This window comes from Culex pipiens, chromosome 1, assembly GCF_016801865.2.
Source record: "Culex pipiens pallens isolate TS chromosome 1, TS_CPP_V2, whole genome shotgun sequence".
NCBI classification, from domain to species: domain Eukaryota; kingdom Metazoa; phylum Arthropoda; class Insecta; order Diptera; family Culicidae; genus Culex; species Culex pipiens.
Window position 1 is genome coordinate 133,408,381 of NC_068937.1, and position 20,463 is coordinate 133,428,843.

General features: G+C 40.3%; 2 protein-coding genes and 1 long non-coding RNA gene across 3 annotated transcripts in view; 2 read left to right on the forward strand and 1 right to left on the reverse strand.

Moving 5' to 3' along the window:
• Positions 1 to 14,510, reverse strand: part of LOC120431669 (sodium-independent sulfate anion transporter) — a 36,831-nt gene extending 22,321 nt beyond the window's left edge. The window contains exon 1 of the mRNA XM_039596786.2: positions 14,069 to 14,510. The gene's annotated coding sequence lies outside the window, so the exon portion shown is untranslated. The remainder of the gene's footprint in view (positions 1 to 14,068) is intronic.
• LOC120431680 (uncharacterized) lies at positions 1,998 to 7,192 on the forward strand. The gene is made up of 2 exons (XR_008211744.1): positions 1,998 to 3,792; positions 7,036 to 7,192. It is a non-coding gene; the product is annotated as an uncharacterized LOC120431680 (long non-coding RNA).
• LOC128092411 (uncharacterized) lies at positions 3,799 to 5,865 on the forward strand. The gene is made up of 3 exons (XM_052706169.1): positions 3,799 to 4,660; positions 4,726 to 4,892; positions 4,947 to 5,865. Exons 2-3 carry the CDS (start codon positions 4,849 to 4,851, stop codon positions 5,455 to 5,457), a joined length of 555 nt encoding a protein of 184 aa, XP_052562129.1. The 5' UTR covers positions 3,799 to 4,660; positions 4,726 to 4,848; the 3' UTR covers positions 5,458 to 5,865.
• Positions 14,511 to 20,463: the final 5,953 nt, after the last annotated feature.

Sequence of the window (20,463 nt, forward strand, 5' to 3'; positions counted from 1 at the left end):
AACCGCTTCTGTGTTGGTGGCGGCTACTAAATCAGTAACAACTTTTCAAAAGGGCGACACCCTCAGATGTAAACAAACTGAGTTTTTATCAGAATCATGTAAAGCGAACAAAACTGATTCTAAAACACCCTCAGTCATCTCAAAATTCCGAAAATACGTAGTTTTGCAAGCAAAAAACAAAAGGGCTAATCAACAACATCAATCAAAACAAACCAAATTGAGTTTCCGCCCTTGTGTTTTCACCCAATCACGAGGGGCGAATGTAGTATTTTCGGCAAGTTCCGACGTATATTTAGAAACACTAAATTTTCATTATAATTTAGTGAATTTTAACCTGACAATCCTCAAAATGGATCAAAATGTATGTTTCTGATGTCTCTGAACACAATTCCACAACAAACACAGATTTGTATGATCCTAAATACATAACTTTTTAATTTCAGTTATTGTAGTATCGGATCTGGTCTGTTTTCACAATCTAGATATGAAGGTCCATAATTTACCGGTTCTTGGAACATCCGGGGATTCTGGGTCGAGCAGTTGCAGAACAAAAAGTTAGTGTAGGAAGGTTTAGGAGGAATGCCGTACAAAATCATCGCCTCCGTAACCATTGAAGCTATGCAAAGATTGAGAAGGCAGGATGGTGTCGCGGGGTGGCCTAGTCGTCAGGTGCCATGTCTCCCACTTCCGACCGGGACATCCCAAGGAACGACACTTCAATATAGACCATATCGTCAAACCAACTTGCTACTTACGGTGTATCCTGGCTCAACTAGTTTTGGCCTGAATCGGACTCCTTATGAAGGCTTTCTAGACCATTTTTTATCACTGAGGTTGCAAATATCACTGTTTTATCACTGACTGTAACGTTTCACAATGATAAAATAGTTGTTTCACCACTTTTTTCTTTAAAAACCCAAAAAATGAACAAAAAACAAAAGGGCGAATCTGTTGTTTACTTCTGCTTTGTGGCGTAACCTGACGGGCGAAACCGTTGTTTTGGTTGAGTGGGTGGCGAATACGGTGGGGCGAAAATGTAGGCACGCTCTTCAAATAGGCGTAATTTCTTTTTCTCAATTTTTAATAGCAAAAACACCTAAATTAATTTCAAATTGCTCTCTATGATGAAATAATTGCTATTTTCTATTACGTTTTAACAAAATTTATGGTTTTCATGCTTTTTTGTGGAAATAGGAATTGATCGAAAATGCAAAATTTTGAATGTTGATTTTCCCGAAACGGCAGGATCGTAGGTTTCGCCCTTTTGAAATGTTGTTACTGAAATAAATATCAATCAATTTAGAGACAATTGTTCGGGGCACAAGAACGCCGTCAAGTGAATCTCTCAAAGGTCAAGTTTGAGGTGAACCAAAGCAGGGATTCACACAACGTTAATTTTTTTAAAGGTTTTTTTTCCGCTGAAATGCTATCATCAGGGGTAGATTGGGTCATACAAACTTCAACATTTTCTCACCACTGGACCACTGACGGTACGTAATTTGTTTTTTTAAACCTCGATTTTTGATCAAAAACGTTTCTCAACTTAGGTTATTAGGTCCTATAAACAAATCTAGAGTTTTTTTATAGGTCCTATAAACTATTGTCTTTCATATGTTTATAAAACCTATTCAAAAAAACTCTAGGAATGTAAACATTGGGTTTACACACCATATGTCAATCCCCATCGGATTAAGCGGGATACACTCAATATTTACATTTGTTGGACCTATAAAAAAAAGTCTAGATTTGAAACAGATTTCTTGAACTTCATTACAAAACTCTGTTTTGATAGCTCAATTGAAACCCCGAGAGTAACATTTCGCCTTACTTCATAGGTTTCTAGCGGGTTGTACAATTATTTCACGTTTTAAAACATAATTGGTTTTCAATCCTAACTTGATATTGATGTTCCTTGGCTCTGGTCTGTCACTTTAAATTGTCAAACCGGATGACAACCGAGGGGTCTAACAATGCCATTTTGAACACATCACGAAAAGAGCACTTTCTGAGGAGGTCAAAAAGAGTTACGTGCGAATCCGCAAGATAAACTCATCAATCATTCCGGGCAACATAACCCCAAAGATCCCCCGCGTCATCTCCGGTATCCTGCAGCAAAAACGTCCGCGTAATCGCTTTTAATAGATGATTTCAGCGAAATCGAAACCCTTCCGACACCGGAGATGACCACACAGGTCGTACAGGTTTCCACAGGTCAAGCCCCAAAGTGACATTACCTCACACGCCGCACGCACGCGCGGCCAAACCAGTTTACAGAATGGACTTTGGGGGGCTCACCGTACGATACCGCGTCTTGGTCTAGGAAAGTTATTTTTAGCAAACGCCAACTTGGTGGCGGCGGCAGCATGTCGATTGCGCGCCAGGTAATGACAGTCGAGGCTTGTCGCACATATGTTTGTACCATGAAAAGAGATTATGGTTATGTAAAGCTGTCATGCCTCAGCTACCCCCCCATCAATCGTGGAGTCCAGCGCGACCGATTGGGCGGCAGGAGGCATAGAACCGTACGATTTCGGTGTTGCAATCTGCAGCAGCAGGGGGTTATCAAGCATATGCCGACGATTCTAGAGAAGGAGATTGTTCCAGCTCGTAATTGATCGGCTAACGCCACCGGAAAGGTGAACAAATTAGCTTCCAGAAAGTTGTAATTAGAAATGTCAAGCCGTACACAAGATTGCTGGATGTTTGCGGTTGAACTTTAATTACCCGGTGTTACGGGAACACGTCCGGACATTGTGACCGCAAGTCAGGTGTCCGGGGCGTCAGGTGACAAAGCGGGAATCAACAGTAAAAAGGAAATTTGTAAGGAAAAATGGCACTGTCGCGCCCCTCGGCTAATGTGTCAAACTGAAAATCGCGATGCAGTGGTGCCAGATTTGCAATAAGTTATGTTCGCGCATTTTTCGTCCACATCTGATTATTAACTCTTAATGAACCGTTGTGTCAAGCGATAGCTAATAATTAGTGGTAATGGTAACACAGTTTTGAAAATCTCATTGCTAACTTATTTAAAAGTTTTAACTTTTAATTCGACTGTATAATTTCTTTCATTTTGTCGTTCTCGTGAAACCGTGTACGTCTAAGTCCAAAATGTAAACAAACGTTTAGGTGATTCCAGTGGTTAGTGAGTGGTATTCCACGACGTCAATCAAAACAGAACGTCTGCAGCCAGGACTTGTACGCGGATACCTTCGAAGGAGGATGGTACGGAACAAGGTTTGGGGATTAGGGGAAAGTTGGTTTTCAAAAGGATGAGGCCAGCTTCCTGCCGGATCTGCAGCTGTTTCACGACCGAAATGGGTAAGAAGGAAGCTTGGGTGTTTGGTGGCGTTTGTGTTTGATTTTGTTTGTTTTTGTAGGACGCCGTTTATGCGGATGTGAATTTGCACCGGTTGTATTCGATAAAGTTAATTTTAACGGTGAGGAGAAGGATCCGACGGAATAGGGAAACGACGAGAAGCGATCGGAGGTGGTTAGCGCGGATTTTGCACTCGGTGCCGGCGATTTACGACCATCAGCAGCATTATTTGCCGGAAGTGATAACGGGACAGTGTGGGATGTCCTGAGGGTCCGCAGTCCATTTCTCGGTGCGGGACATGTATGACGAGTATTACATAAACATCCGGAAGAACAGTTTGCACCAGTCCTGGAAGAACCGTCTGTACGAAAGCCACAGGTCCTGAAGCTGTCGTACTCGGATTACTTCCAGAGGTTGGAGCGATATCCGACGAACCTGATCAAGAACATCTACCTGGAATACCGAAGAAGTCACCGGTGAGTATTGAGAATGTGTTCAGTGTCTAGCCCACGGGGTTGGGCACATGCTTCATCCGTAGCGCATTTGGATTAACTCCGGTAAATTTACGTAAATACCGTAAATATCGAGGTAAATATGGATGCACGAAGAGTGACGAGAAAATTTTAAAGGGAATTTTGATCAGTGTGGGTTTTGACGTTTCTAAACGTCATTGGCAAATGTCACTTTTAAGAATGTTGTGTTGTGTAAATTTTTTGATTAAAATTCGGATGGGACCAATGGGACCGCTCTGCAGATCGACCAGTTACGGGTTCCACGACGCCCTCGCCATCGGAAAAAGCAGAAACAGTTCTCCCTCAACCGGTTCATCCACAGCAGGTTTCTTGTCCCGTGACATCCGCCATCCGTCAAAGTAAGCGGAACGGCGGTTATCAAATTCCGCGGCGGGTATCAAATGTTCTTTTGCAAGGCCTGAAGGAAGCCGGTGTTTATGACCAAGAAGCAAGGAAAGCAGAAGCGCTAAAGAAAGGGCAGGAGGATGTGGCCGCCGCCAGCTCTGCTACGCGACAAGCTCCGACGATCGCCGTGACTAAAAAACCTAGCCCAAAAGGTACCAAGAAGATCAACATGGGCACTGCCACCAGCTTCGGCTAATCGTATTGGAAGGGCGTCCGGAACTCGGGCAAAACGGGCCTGCTCAACCCGCCCGACACCTAGGTCGTGGACAGTCTACCGTCGCTGGTGAATCGCGACAGCTTCAGCAGAACTTCGGAACGCAAGATCCGCACCGACAAGATTTGCTGACCGCAAAACGACCGACCGGCCCACATCGGCATCGTTGAAGCGTCGTTAAGCAAAATAGCCTTCCTCGTGCACCCTCAGAATGTGAGTATACTGCTCAATTTCAATCCTTGATCCTTGAAATCTACATCTTTTTCCTCTTTCGGAAGCTTCTCCGCCTGATCGTAACGCCGGAAGGTCTGGAGCAAACGCCGCTGCTGATATCGACGTCGACGCAAACCAGTCCGGACTCGATTTTTGTGGTCGCTGGCGAAGCGCATGATCGGTCATCAATGTCGAAGTCAACGGGAACGGCCAGAATAACAGCCATGTTCAGGTAAGAAAATCCAGTTTCACGTTAAAAAGATCGTCAAACATAATTTCTTGCCAGGAGTTCAAAACCGGCGACGGCAACGAACCACACGAATACATACCACGAAATCTTCGACGATAAAATTTCGACAGAGAAGGTGATCAGCGAGACGTCCCTGCTGGATGAGATGGGGACCATTTCAAGAGAAACCAGCACGGACATTGGTGAAACGCAGGGAGTTTCCGTCCTTCTGGGAGAAGGGATGGTCAAAATCTGCATCAGGCACACGTTCCAACCACTAACCTGGGCATCAACTCGTCAACCCCCTGTAGACCGTAGGCAGCCTGAGCAAACTGGTCAAACGAACGATTTTAACCAACGGTCCCCGGACGAACCAGCAGCTGCTGCATTGTTTCAAAAGTTTGAAAACTTTGATAGGACGGTTGTGCCCAACGCCAGTTGCTCCAGCTCCTTCGACGGAGTGAGTCCGTCACAGATGTCACAGAACTCAACACTACGGCCCATCTCAGGAGTTCACCCTAAGAACGAAGCGAGCGAAATCCGGCCAACGAAAGAGGAAACAATGTGAGCCGATTTTGGAGAAAACACAACTAAATTATTTAGAAGTGAACCCGTGCACCACAGGTTCATTATGCTAGGGTAGAATCCAGGGAAAATATTGCACTCAAAGTGCAAAAAATCGCTGGCAACAATGACTACGGCACATCCTGAAATGCCGCGTGGTGTGTACCTTTGAATGAAACGGACAATAATTTGTGATTTTTAATTTGTCAATATTAACTACTTGTTTGCTTTTGAATTCGATCTCACGAGCGGGGTTCATCTTAAAGCTCCTGGCCAATCTGACTCGTAAACGGAGAGGGTTTGGGGGTCAATATTGTATTTTTTTTTTCATCATATTTAACAATACAAAAAAATAAAGCTGAATCCAGAAATAAAAAAAAATCCAAGGCGACTTCAATGGTCGTCTCTCGTCGAAATCCATGATAAGGAGTGAGGTGACCAAATTAGGTCAAATAAGTTTAAACATGCATACACTCAAACCCCGATGGTTTGACACCAACTGTTGTTAAACCAACGGGGTCACTTTTTATTTTGACACCCCTTTTACACGGAGTTCACACACACTATCAAACGTTTGTATTGATAGTGTGCGTGAGCGGAAACGAAAAAGTGACCAACCACCGGGGGTTGAGTGTATGCCCCAGCTAGATGCGTCTGCAGCGTAGACGCGTACAGGAAGTAATCGCCGGCGACTTTTCCTTGGCCAGTTCGAACGCGTCCCGGACGAGCTTGACACCGTCTCCGGTGGACATCTGCACCAGTTGCAGCCCGGCCAGCTTCAGGAAGGTCGACTTTGTTTGCACACAGGTACGAGTCATCAGCGTGCAGCACTCCCTTCAGCGGATGAATTCCCGGGTTCTTGAACTTTTCCTTGAGCGGCATCGACAGCACGACGGTCCAACCCGCCAATGTCCGAGTACTGCTCGGTGGGCCGTTCGTCCACCTCCATCGCCGTGACGCGCGCGTCCTTCTCGGCCAGAAGTGTCTCCAGGATGAGGTACGAGTGCTTGTTCACGACTACCAAATGGCCCGGCTTGAGCTTGTCCGGATCAACCAGGCCATTCACGGGCAAAAAGTACGTCTGCCGTGTCGAAGTCCTAATGACGGTGCGCTTGCCCTTCCGCTAGGAATCCAGCACCAGCACCAGCACCACCCCGCCGTCTCTTGCGGTCCACGTACAGCAGCTCGATCGACTTGTCTTCCAGGGTTACCGCCATCTCGCTTGCTGGTTCCTTACTGAGTCCGGAACACGCACCAAATTCAGCACAAAACAATGGATAATCCGGATTTACTTCGACAAAGCTGCTGGCCCTGGAAATTGCCGGATGATAGCAAAGCGCCAGCAAATTTCCCGGCCGGGAAATGTAATCGAGACAGATTGATTTTTGTTTGTTTGTAAACAATCAGCAGTGCGCGCGTTTGCGATGACAGCTGTGAAAACACTGAAATAAAATTCATAGAAGAATGGTGTATGCACGTAAATATGGATGCACATACGGATCAACTTATGAAATAAATGCAATATATTTGGAGTGACCACCTCGTGGTCTAGCCAATTTAATTTACTTTCAAACTCTTTCAGCAACTCCCGCCCGCAAACTCTCAACTCGCGACGGCGCAGCTTCGGCCGGATGAACTGGCAACATCTGTGCCATTCTCGAAGGAGGACGATGTGATCGGGAACTATCGGTTCAGGCGCTTCACTTCCCAGTCGGAAAACGTCGACTTACCTTCCCGAATTAACACCCAATGGCCAACTCCTCCAAGCCTGTCCTGATGATGGCCGGCAACGAGACCACCCTGTTCTCTACATCGCTGTCGCGCTCCAAAATGTAGGCCGCGATGTTAAGCAGCATAAGCAGCAGTTTTAATATTAAAATAAAAATAAAAATAGAAATAAAATCCATCACATTTTTCGAAAATCATCACTGTAATGTTAAATGTTATTTATTGTTGCCATAAAAAGTTTCTTCTTATAATAAAAGTAAAAAACTTTTACCGATACAACGATTTTGTTCCAGAAGTGCATGGTAGTATCAAAAACTTTCCAACTTTTAAATTAAAAAGTTTGAACTTTCTACGAATATTCACCAACGCGAACTTTTAATCCAACGAACGATCTTTTTAAATTTAGAGTATTTTTTCTTTGTGTGTATCGACTAATCTAATCTTTTTGGATTATTTAAAGCTGAATTGGCTGCCGTTAATGAGCTGCTTGTTTAAGGTTACCGCCTTATGACCAGGCTTGCCACAAATACACCCAGTCACGACGTTCTAGCAGGATTCTAGCAGAGTTCTTACAGAGCTGGATATTCTTATAGAATTCTAGCAGAAATGTTCTACCGTTCTAGCAGGATTCTGACAGAACCAGCTCTGCTAGAATATTTCGTGACAGGGCAGATTTTTTTGGCACAGACCAAACACACAAGCGAGTATAATTTTGAAGAAAACCAAAACCAAACAAGCCATGTGTCAAAATGTCAAAATTGTTTACCTTTTAGGAAAATTGAACAAAACTGCACGCAGAAAAATAAGGCATATTTGAATCAACAAAACATTTTGTTGATTTGAAAATCAAGATTTTTGTTGAATCAACGCTAAACGTCAAGGCAACTTTTTCAAAACAACAAAAGATTTTTGTGGAATTGAGAAAATCAAGGTTTGTTTCAACCTAGGTTTCAACGCAAAATCGGCGTTGATTATATTCAACAAAATTTTTGTTGAAACAAACCTCGTACAGGCTGATTCTACAAAACATTTTTCTGCGTGTGCCAGCGTGTGCTAAAATGTGTTGTTACTGTTAAAAATAATTGGTTTTTGTGTTGAGCCTGTGCTGAAAATCTGTATTTGTGGCAAGTCTGTTTATGACAGTGTAAACTGTCAAATTTTGCAATCTTTCTTATAAATAATGTATATTCTTTTTTTAATTTCTTCGTCGACCTGAGATTCTAGGAGCAACCAAATGTATTCTATAAACAATATATTTCAAGCTTAAAAAAATTACAAAAAGAACAGTTTTGCCATTTTTAATACCATAATTTAACGAATTTCACTAAAATTTTCAACACTTCCAGCAACAATAAGTCATGCCGGCGTTGGAAAACAGAATTGCCAAGCGACAACCCAACTGCACTCCCAGTAATCAGTCGGCCAGGTCAGGTTGCAATTGCACTTTGTGCTAATTGTATTGTTTACTCTAAACAGTGCCGAAGGTGTGATCTCCAGCCGAGAACAGACCGGCGGTGAGTAATGACGTATAGCCGCGGTGCGTTTGGAGAAAGTGCCTTAAATGGGCGGTTAAGGTTTTCGTAATTGCTCAGAAAAGGTCAAATTCATTTGAGAGCGGAGGTCGGTTCCGTATTGCTAAATGTAATTGTACTTGGATAATCAGTGTTTTGAAGTTTTTAACAACATGAGTTAAAGTCAGTCTTTTTTAAGTTTGTTCTCCATTGGTTTGACAAAGTCAAACTAAAAAGTGACGAACTGTCACTTTTTACACGGGACACACACTTACTATCAAACCAATCGGTTTCAAACAAAGTGAACCCATTCGTTTGACAACAGTAGGTGTCAAACCAACGGGGTTTCAGTGTATAAGAAGACAGACTAAACAAAAATTAGTTAAATATTTGGCAGCACTGGTCTGTCAGTAGACAAGTCTTTTTTAGTTTTTGTTTATTAGTTGAAATATTAAAGACTTCTAACTATTCAGGTCATTGTCGAAACGAAAAATTTGCAACTTCTATCAATTTTTAACCAGTGGCAGTGCGTGGCCGAATGGTTACGCTGTCCGCTTTGTAAGCGGATGATTCTGGTTTCGATTCCCATCTGCTCCAACCTTCCATCGGATGAGGAAGTAAAATGTCGGTCCCGGCCTTGGTTGTTAGGCCGTTAAGTCATTCCAGGTGTAGGAGTCGTCTCCATGCCATAAGTACAAACAACACACCAAACCAAGCCTACTCCGGTGGAATCGCTGGCGGCGGTTGGACTCGCAATCCAAAGGTCGTCAGTTCAAACACTGGGGTGGAAGGTTCCTTGGAGTAGAAAGAGGTTTGGGTGCTCTCCCCATTCAAGCCTTCGGACTCCTAGGTTCGAGCAGAAACTTGCAATAGAGACCACAAAAGACCCGGGGGTCGTTAATGTGGATGGTTTGATTTTTGATCAATTTTTACCGTTTAAAGTTGCTAACCTCACGGCTTTGCCGTCTTGCCCTATTCCACGCAACTCCATGACTTCGTTTGTTTACCTTAAATAAAACTCGCGCAAAATTACAAATATCACGCCAGGCCATTTGATTTCATGATATGGTTTCGCTTTGAAGTTGACACGCAATTTTGATTATTTTTTTTATCTCAACAGTTGGTCAGAAAATCGCAACCGTAGTACAGACGACGAACCTCAAAGCGGATTCCAGTGCAACGAAATTTGTCTCGTTGTCTCATAAAAGAAACTTTTCAGTGAAATTGGCAACAACGCTTTCCTTCGAATGCATCTGACGTTTAAGTCATAGACCTTTATTCAGGACAACATAGCGGCGTTTGGCTAACAAATTCACACATGTTTTGACAGATGTCAGTTTGACGTTTACCGTTTTCACCATGCGTTAGTTGAAATTTAGCGTCTCCGTGATAACTGCAGAAGCACGTCTATCCTTAACGGAGGTCCGTTCGTCAGATCAACTCTTGGTATTTGTACTAGCGTGCGTTTTAAGCACCATTCGTAGATACGCCAACATAGCGTGAGCATTTCTTAAACTGGAATCGCGTGACGATTCTCGCCGCGCCAGTCCTGCATCAGCTGTTTAAGCCGGTATTTATTTTTTGTTTTGTTTTGTTAGTTGTTTTCGTAGCAGAAACGCACGCGTCTTTCGCTTTCAACCGCGCACCTTACATAATTGCACACGCTGCAATTATCGGTGTAATTTTAAGTGCGGCGATTTTTGTCGTGCGAAAGCTTTGTCAGAACCAGATGTTCTATGTGTTTAGCGCAGTGACGCCGAGCCTTCAGATTTGACAGCATCCGAGGACGCTAATGGCGCTAATTGATTCGGTTTTCTCTCTTGCTTCGAGTCTCTTCGATTAAGGGGTAATCCAATGCGGTGATCTGGATCTTTTCACGGTACGTGAGACCTCAACCATAGAATAGAGATAGGTAGAATTGCCACTTGCCGATTCCCCCTTGTAAACGTCAAGCGACACTGCCGACAGCGCCACCACTGTTCGAAACGGGGAACTTCAGTCGAAATGCGCACTGGGCTTTTTGATGGAACTGCCCTGTGCATTCTGGAGGGTGCGTTTTGTTTGACAGTGACAGATTGAAAAAAAAGGCTTGTTGACATTCAGTTGGCGATCAAAAAAGTGAAATGGTGCTTGGAAGCTGGATGAAAAGACGAGACCAGTGGAGGCGGTTGAACGTCAGGATTGGGCACAATTGCGTTTAAAATTGGAGTGCGGTGGCCTTGCTGGTCAGGTTGGTCGACGAGAAGCGAGTGAGTGGAACAAAGTGGTTTCTTCCTCAGAACCTCCACCAGCGCTCCACGACCACTTTTCTTCACTCCGAAACTGCAAAATCCAACGAGCGCCGCCGGAAGCACTGTGCCTCACACGGCGTTGCCGGGTTTCTTCCTCGGAATTTTCAAGCTGGAACACCACAATCACTTTTCTTCATTCCGTAACGGCAAAATAGCCTTTTCCTCCTCCGATTCTTCACCTGGTTTGACAGCAACAGCGAAATGTCAATATGACAAAACAGATGTTTTGGAGAAGTGAAAACGGATGTCAACTTATTTGGCATATTCTTGAAATTTTGAAAAAAAAGGATGCTGATACGAAATACAAGTAATTTAATCTTCTTTTAAGGGTGCACAGCAGCCAAAGAAGTTGTTGTCTTCTTATTCCAAATTTGTCAAACTTACGAACCCAATCCTGCAAGAACCTGATTGTAAAATTATTCAAACTTTGTTGTAAATAACTTTGAAGACAGTAATTTAGGGGATGAATAAAAAATCATATCGATAGTTCCCGTATTTTTGAAAATACTAAAATGTCTGTATCAGAAATCTGGGTGCAAAAGCTATGGTTGATGTGTACCGTTAAAAGAAATATCCTAGTTAATGGATGCATTTATCTTGAATTTTCATAATTGTTTTGATTTGTTTTCCATGATTTCAATCATTTTAAATGTTTAATGAATAATATATATGTGCCAACCAGTTCTCCACATTCTTGACAGTATTATGCGCAGGGTGTTGTAGTTCCCCGTTTCGCCGCTGGCATCAGTTAGGCAGCACAGTTTTGTCCCCCGGTCGGTAAATGAGTGGCAATTCTACCTATCTCTATTCTATGCCTCAACGCATAATTGAGGCGATGTTTTTGTTTTCTTTTGTTGAGCTAAAGTCAGTGTTGCAAGCTACAAGTCATCCAGCTGTGTCGCTGATAATAGCCACGAACCACGTGTTTTGTTTGCACTCGCTTCTCAACACTGTCGGAACGGGGATGATAAATGGAAGAACTGAACTTGTGTGAACTCATCGCCGTTTAGCGTCAAGTCTGACAGGTTGGTCATTAATCTGAATGCTTGGCAACACTTTTATCTAGAACAAATTGGTGACATTTGTCACGTCTTTCATTTAAGTCTATGATGAAAGCACACTCTCAGTGACTAAAATTAGTAAATATTTTCTACTAACCTTGCACCGGTCAGTCACTATTCACACTTTTCATCAACTTATTCCTTTGTTTACCGTGCCAACCGCCCCCGAGAAAACAATAGAATTGTGCAATTACTCGAATGCAATTTTTCCTTCAACTCGACTATTTTCCACCGCGTTTTTTGCGCTTTCTTGGCACATTCCTACCGTGTTCGATACCGGTCTCTGGCGGGTAGACTTCAAGTACACTCACAACACAACATAAACAGAACGTTCGCCAACGCGCCTAACGACCGCACGCAAAGACATCGCGATAACATTGCAAGAATCTACGCGCCGTTGCGATGTTCTTCCTGCAATTGTTTATGTCATGGCATTGTTTGTTGTCTGACAAACTTTTCCACGCGGTGTCAGATATCCAAGTGGCCGCCATTTTTTGTTCGCAAAGATGGCGACCACTTTCACCTTAATCGCGTAGCTGTCAACGCGCAGTGTTGCCAACTTTGAAGCTTTTTTTTATTTTAGAAGCACGTTATCACCATTTGTTAGAACCGACGAAAATTAACACCCAAAGCTGCTTAGTCACGGTTTCGAAGGTGGCCGTCGGAAACCGCGGTGGCAGGGGTGCAACGACGCGTCGAAGGTCGCCAAAATGGATCTGGATCGAATTGGGTCGACTCATCGCGCGCACTTATTTGGGAGACCGGTTCGATTACGAGATCGGTTTCGCGAGATTATTACAATTAGAGTATAGGAAGGCACAATAATGTTTGGCCACGGGGCTAGTCATTGGCCGCGGAGGAGCGTGAGCGTGACTTGTCGATTTTGGGCAGTCGAACCGGGACCCCGGGGCAAGGTTGGTTTGGCCGCTGGGGTGTCAAGTGGACTTTAGCACCTGTTGGCTTGTTTTGGCGAATCATTCGGGGCTATCCTTGAGCCACTTGATGATTCGTCATAAGTTTTGATCAATTAATCATTTTTTTGACAGGTATGGTGGTGCTGTCCTACCACTGGTTTCTGATGGCAACTGTCAAATATTATGATCAGATTACAGGACGAACTGTCAGAATCTTAACTTTATAAGTTTAAACGTTACCTCGATTTTGATTGTCCTTGGATGGGCCTCAAGTGACATTTTCTTTAACTCACAACTGTCAAATGGAGCTCTCAAATAGGAAGCATGCGTTGATGACGTAACGCCATCAGGGAGTAGTCATAAATGTGGTTGAAATATCATGGCCGCATGGTTTTTCCAGCGATCAAAAACCAAATACAAACATTCGTGCCAACTATTGCATTTTAAAATGCGGAAATGAACAACCTTTAAGTTATTCCATATACATTTTTACACACTTAACCAGTTCTGCGCAAATCTACTGGCACAGAAACCAAAACAAAATGGGCAAAGCCCAATTCGCAGTGGTATCAATCGGAAACCACTTAGCCACGGCGACCGGCAATCACTTTCTAAAACAAGCCAGAAGCCCGATCGCCTGCGCACGATATTGTGGAGCAAACCCAAGTCTATATGTACCAACTAACTAATCTATCAATCATCGTCGTCGTCGGCTTTAATTACAGAGTCAATTGGATTCCTCATTTCCTCACCAACCAAGGCATGGTGGCTTCGGAGAGGTGACGAAATGTTGTTTGGAACACTTCTACAAGAGGAATGACAAGCAACCATCTGTTATTTACTACAGTTTGTCTAGGAAACAGTTTGGCCAATGTTTGACAGATCCAAACGCGCTGGACACCAAACGCCCTTTACGCCCAGCAAAACTGGCAGTGTTGCAAGCGCAAAACATACGTTGCCAGTGCCTTTTTATTTTGCATCGGCCAGTCTGTTTCCCCTGGACAGTCTGTATTATTTACGTGCAAAAAACACGTGCTTGCACGCAAACTGAGCGCGGTAAACAAGGAGACTTTGCCCACGACGATTAAGTTCTAGAAAGGAGCGACTTACCCTTGTTCCGGTTGCGGGGTTCGGAAGCGTTCCACGAAGAACTGTCAGCTAACGCTAACGCTTCGCAGAACAATAGGGCGCCGATACAGGAAAACAAAGACACAACACGATCGCGCAGCAGGAACCTCCTTCGAAGAAGTAACTCCTTCAAGAAGTAACTGATTCACCAGAAGAAACCCAACCGATGATCACCGTAATGACACCTAATTTGGCGCCAATTTCCACGAATCTGCCAGAAAGATCACCCCCTGCAAGTCAGGATCCTCGCAACTGTCACTCACTTCCGTTTACAAGTCACTTAAGGGTGCGCCTTTGCGCGCCAAACCACTCGAACCAGACTTCTTCTTGATCAAACGATAGAAACAGTGGTGCAACCTTTGGGGAACTGCAACTTTGCAACGGCGGCCTAAGCCTATGAAACAAGCGTCTAGCTTGGTCGCGATCGCGTAAACAACTGAACCGAACGTGCGCGCGCTGCGGAACGAAGCAACTCGGCTTAGCCAGGAGTCGATCGCGATCGTGGGCCAAGATCGGCGTTCGGTAGCGCGACGACTGTAAACAAACCATTTTCCGATGCGTACGAAGCTTTTCCGAAAGAGTGTGTTGCCTGCAGCGGTGTGAAGGCACACACAAAAAAAAGGGTTGACTTGGTGAGTAATAAGCCGTTGATAAGCATGTTTCGAGCGCGTGTCATAAGTCGGGCGCGGTGTTGGGTTACTAAGGGGGTCCGCGTTGCCGTACATGACCAATCAATGGTAGGTCGAAACGGTTGGAGTTGTTGCAAAAGGCGCAAAAAATATTAAAAATTCTTAGACCATTTAAAAATGTCAAATTTCAAAACAATTTCAAAAAGTATTACTCTTCGAAATAAGTGCTGAAAAGTTGAACTTTTCTGAACTCTTGCACAAATATTTCAAATCGGATAGTCAAATCTTGAAAATTGGGTCCTAAAATTAAGCTCAAATTTGTGATATTATTGTTCATTACGATAAAGCTTATTTATCTGAGAACAATGACTCTTTGTACGACTTCATATAGGATTTAAAATGGATTTTTAGATCAATTTTGAAAAATTAACTTCGCGGCCCTTCTTGGCAGAAAGAGTCCTACTTGACAGCTTGCACAAAGGAGACCATAGTTGATTCATCGAAAAATGTTGCCTTGTCAATAATTATTTTTGCATTAAAATAAAAAAAAGTGATCAGAAATGGTTTTATCTTGTTTTTTACCGTTGTACATAAACATTTACATATGGCTTTAGGACCCTATTGCATAAGGTTTTGGGCTTAGTGAAAAATATAATTTAACTCAAAAATGATGAACTCCTCGTCACAGTGTCTTGAAGCAAACAATGATCGAGCTCGAGATGTCACTATCCCTGCGAAATATGTTAGCTGCCCAACACGCAGAAAAATAGGGCATATTTGAATCAACAAAACCGTTTTGTTGATTTGAAAATCATAATTCGAGCCAAACATTTCATTAGGGCACAAAACCAAAACGTAAACATTCGGGATTATTCCACTTTTCCATTCATTAGTACACTCCCTACATGCCCTCCAAGAATCAGATTGATAACAAACAATTTCCTATTGAAAAAATCAAAAACACAAAAGGGCACATAACCATGTTCACTGCAAACCAAAAAAAAATGTTCAAATGTGCCCTTTTATTTTTCGTTAGGTTCTCGTACTTGAGGAACTTTTTGTGTTATAAAGTGAACTTTTCATACATTCTTAACACTAATTCACTTCAAAAAAAAGTTTGGTTTACTTTTCACCAAGGATTTCTGCAGAGAAAAACTTCGTCAAAAAAACAATATTTAATACGGTCCCGCGGCTGCTGTTCATTACACTTTGAAGAATTTTTATGTTTCACATACCTTATCTACACTATTCAATCCACGATTCAATCACAAAACTTCACCAATAATCAAAATTTCTACTGAATTCCTCATTATTTCTTACTAAACAAAAGGGCCCGTTAACATCATTCAAAACAACAATCCGGTGACAGCGCTTTAGTGCCCTTTCAGCTCTCTTCGAAATTGCATTTAGAAAGGGCCCATTATGAACAACAGTTGGAAAGTTAAAAGGGCCCAATAACGATTTTTTTTTAAATTATGAGTTTTATTGCGAAAATCAACAAAAATTAAGAAGCATTTAAGCAGAGTTGAGGATAATGATGTGTTTTATCGTATCATCAGTAAAAATACCATCAGTCAAGCTTCTTTTTTTAAAATAGGAATTGAAACAAGTTGTCCACTTTTTGCAAGCGATTTTCTCGAATCGCGGTTTTTGGTTTTGTGCCCTAATGAAATGTTTGGCTCGAATTTTTGTTGAATCAACGCTAAACGTCAAAGCAGATTTTACAAAACAACAAAAGACTTTTGTGAATTGAGAAAATCAGGGTTTGTTTCAACGCATTTTTTTTTGTTGATTATATTCAACAAAAAATTTGTTGATTCAATTCTCGTACAGGCTGATTCTACAAAACATTTTTCTGCGTGAAGGTGTGTAGATTAGATAAGGTAAGGCGGGTTTTCCAGCTGTCAAAATAGTTAGCACGAAACTCGGGTTTTATATGGAGATTTTCAGAAAAGTGAAAATTTGACCATTTTTGCTTTTAGTTAAATTTTTTTTTTAATATTTTTGTTTTAAAAGCGTATTGAGGTTCAGTTTGACATGCTTAACAACCCTACAGAAAAAATCCAGTGAAATTTTCCCGGAAAATGGTCAAATTTTCACTTTTCTGAATATCTTCATATAAAACCCGAGTTTCGTGCTAACTATTTTGACAGATGGGAAATCCCGCCTTACCTTATCTAATCTACATACCTTGGCAGCTGTTATTGGGTAGTAGGCCTTTAAAAACAAGCCATAAGTCGCATGACAAAAAAAACCTTTGCTAGAAAGAGAAAGCAAATCTGAAGCAAACAAACCAACTTCTGTGGCACTCAGAGCTGTGAATGTGTTAGTAAATTTTCGACTAGAAAGCCTTATATAATAGGAAATTCAAATTTTGAATAAATAAGAGCATTTAGATATTTTTCTTGATTTTTAAAAGTTTTTTTGAGCACAAATAAATGTTTTTTTCTTTCTCCTTTAGTTAAGTCCTAATGATCCGTTATTTTTAAGGTAAATTGTTTTCAATGGATTCAATTGAATTCAATGTTTTCACAAAAGCATTTTTTTTTTCTCATGAATTGTGATTTGATTGTGATCCTTCCGCACATCTCTTTTAATTGCAACAGTTTATACATTTGCCTATCACAATCACCGACAACACAATCGTGAATTGTGTACGGTTTGTCCAACCATCACCATCACACTTTCCCTTGGCTTCGGCCGGTCGTCAATCAAAAGTGAAACAAAGTGGGACGCCATTCCCGCGAGAATGTCCATCGCAATTATCAACCCAAGTCACGCTTCACGCTACTACGAGATTAGTACATCCAGATTGATTGGTTATATGTTAGAAAGGTGTCAGATTGGGAATGTTAATCCACTAATCGGCAGCGTTTGAAGCGTTTGTGTTTGCTTAATTACAGCAGCTGGTGACAACTATCAGTAAGCCGTAATTGGGGTAATGAGTTCGTTTTATTTTAATTGCCATCTTCCTTCTTCCGGAGTTTCCACGTGGAAAGAGTAGCACTTCCTCAATTTTGATTAATTTTCACGTGAATCAACCCTGCGCTTGACAGTTGTTTGCTGCGCGAACTGTCAATATGTGCAGGCAGGGGTGTGTTGCATAAAAGAATATGTTATCTCGCAAGACTTGTTCAAGGGCAGCAAAGCTTGGACACGTTTGTTCAACGTGACAGCGTGAGATACATCTTGAAACCGGCTTATCGGCGTCGGGTCAGGTCCGTTTACCCGCCGGGAACAATGTCTACACTTGCAGAACTTGTCTGGCACTTTATAGCCAGCAGTTAGTACATGTTCTACACCCGCCTTACAAATGCACTTATCATTAACGATGTGACACTTGATCCATCAAACAAAACGATGAAGCGTGCGGCTTTTGTTTTGCATCTGTAATTGACGAGAATTACTCCTTAAGATCCAGAACCGGAACAATTCGTGTGGTAATGCGAGGGTAATATCCGTTTGCCGCGACGGTTGATGCATTGCCATTCGCAGCCGATAGCCGCAGCGCCGCCGGTGGCAATTATTCAAACTAATCTGATGTCAAATTGGCCGTTAGAAAAACGTTTGCATTGTCTTCCAAGTTCACCCGTTGCGGGGGGTTAGTTCTTAAATTACAGGAAGTCCCCGAGGCAAACCGGACTTACCGGTTCGCGCGCGCTTTGATTGACCTCGCCGAGGGTGACAAGAAAAGTTAATTTAGAACGGTCTGATTTTGCGTCAATTACGAGCAATTTGGCAGTATTTAGCAAAACGATACAAGCAATTAAGTACAGTTCGAGGAAGTGTTGTGTGAACATGCGTTGGAGTAATTTGCATAGTTTGGTTTGGTTTTATCACCTCGTAAAGGGTAATAAAAACTAACGAGAGTTTAATTTGCGACCATTAAGGTGACTTCGTGGACGGTACGAGCCTTGTCGTGAGGGTCAAATACCATGCAAAAATTTAATTGTGCCAGGATTTTTTTAAGGTTTCTAGTTTTTTTTGTCTGTGAAAGTAAGTCACGTTTTGGGTTTATGTTTCTGAAGCTGTCTTTGAGAATGTGCTTGTTATTGCAGTATTTAGTTATTGAAAAATTTATTTATCCATAAATTAAATTTATTTAAATGTCTATAAGTTGTTATCCAATATTATAAGGAATTAATTTCCAACAAGATAATTTTAATTTTAAGATTTCACTTAATAAACTTAATAATTGATGGCCTGAAAAAAAAACTGAAAACTAAAAACTAAAAACTAAAAACTGAAAACTAAAAACTAAAAACTAAAAACTAAAAACTGAAAACTAAAAACTAAAAACTAAAAACTAAAAACTAAAAACTAAAAACTAAAAACTAAAAACTAAAAACTAAAAACTAAAAACTAAAAACTAAAAACTAAAAACTAAAAACTAAAAACTAAAAACTAAAAACTAAAAACTAAAAACTAAAAACTAAAAACTAAAAACTAAAAACTAAAAACTAAAAACTAAAAACTAAAAACTAAAAACTAAAAACAAAAAACTAAAAACTAAAAACTAAAAACTAAAAACTAAAAACTAAAAAACTAAAAACTAAAAACTAAAAACTAAAAACTAAAAACTAAAAACTAAAAACTAAAAACTAAAAACTAAAAACTAAAAACTAAAAACTAAAAACTAAAAACTAAAAACTAAAAACTAAAAACTAAAAACTAAAAACTAAAAACTAAAAACTAAAAACTAAAAACTAAAAACTAAAACTAAAAACTAAAAACTAAAAACTAAAAACTAAAAACTAAAAACTAAAAACTAAAAACTAAAAACTAAAAACTAAAAACTAAAAACTAAAAACTAAAAACTAAAAACTAAAAACTAAAAACTAAAAACTAAAAACTAAAAACTAAAAACTAAAAAACTAAAAACTAAAAACTAAAAACTAAAAACTAAAAACTAAAAACTAAAAACTAAAAACTAAAAACTAAAAACTAAAAACTAAAAACTAAAAACTAAAAACTAAAAACTAAAAACTAAAAACTAAAAACTAAAAACTAAAAACAAAAAAATAAAAACTAAAAAATAAAAAATAAAAAATAAAAACTAAAACTAAAAACTAAAAACTAAAAACTAAAAACTAAAAACTAAAAACTAAAAACTAAAAACTAAAAACTAAAAACTAAAAACTAAAAACTAAAAACTAAAAACTAAAAACTAAAAACTAAAAACTAAAAACTAAAAACTAAAAACTAAAAACTAAAAACTAAAAACTAAAAACTAAAAACTAAAAACTAAAAACTAAAAACTAAAAACTAAAAACTAAAAACTAAAAACTAAAAACTAAAAACTAAAAACAAAAAACTAAAAACTAAAAACTAAAAACTAAAAACTAAAAACTAAAAACTAAAAACTAAAAACTAAAAACTAAAAACTAAAAACTAAAAACTAAAAACTAAAAACTAAAAACTAAAAACTAAAAACTAAAAACTAAAAACTAAAAACTAAAAACTAAAAACTGAAAACTAAAAACTAAAAACTAAAAACTAAAAACTAAAAACTAAAAACTAAAAACTAAAAACTAAAAACTAAAAACCGAGCTAAAAACCTGGGTGATGAATAGAGAGAATGTGTAACGTGATTTTCGAATGATCCCACTTTGTTTACATCTACAAAGTAAGAGGATGTTACAGCACAAGCATGATTTTTTTCTTACTGGTAAATGAGCTGTTTTATATTCAGTAGTATGTGTTTTATTTTGTCTACTTTTTGTCACTTTTGCTGCAAAATTGTGTGTG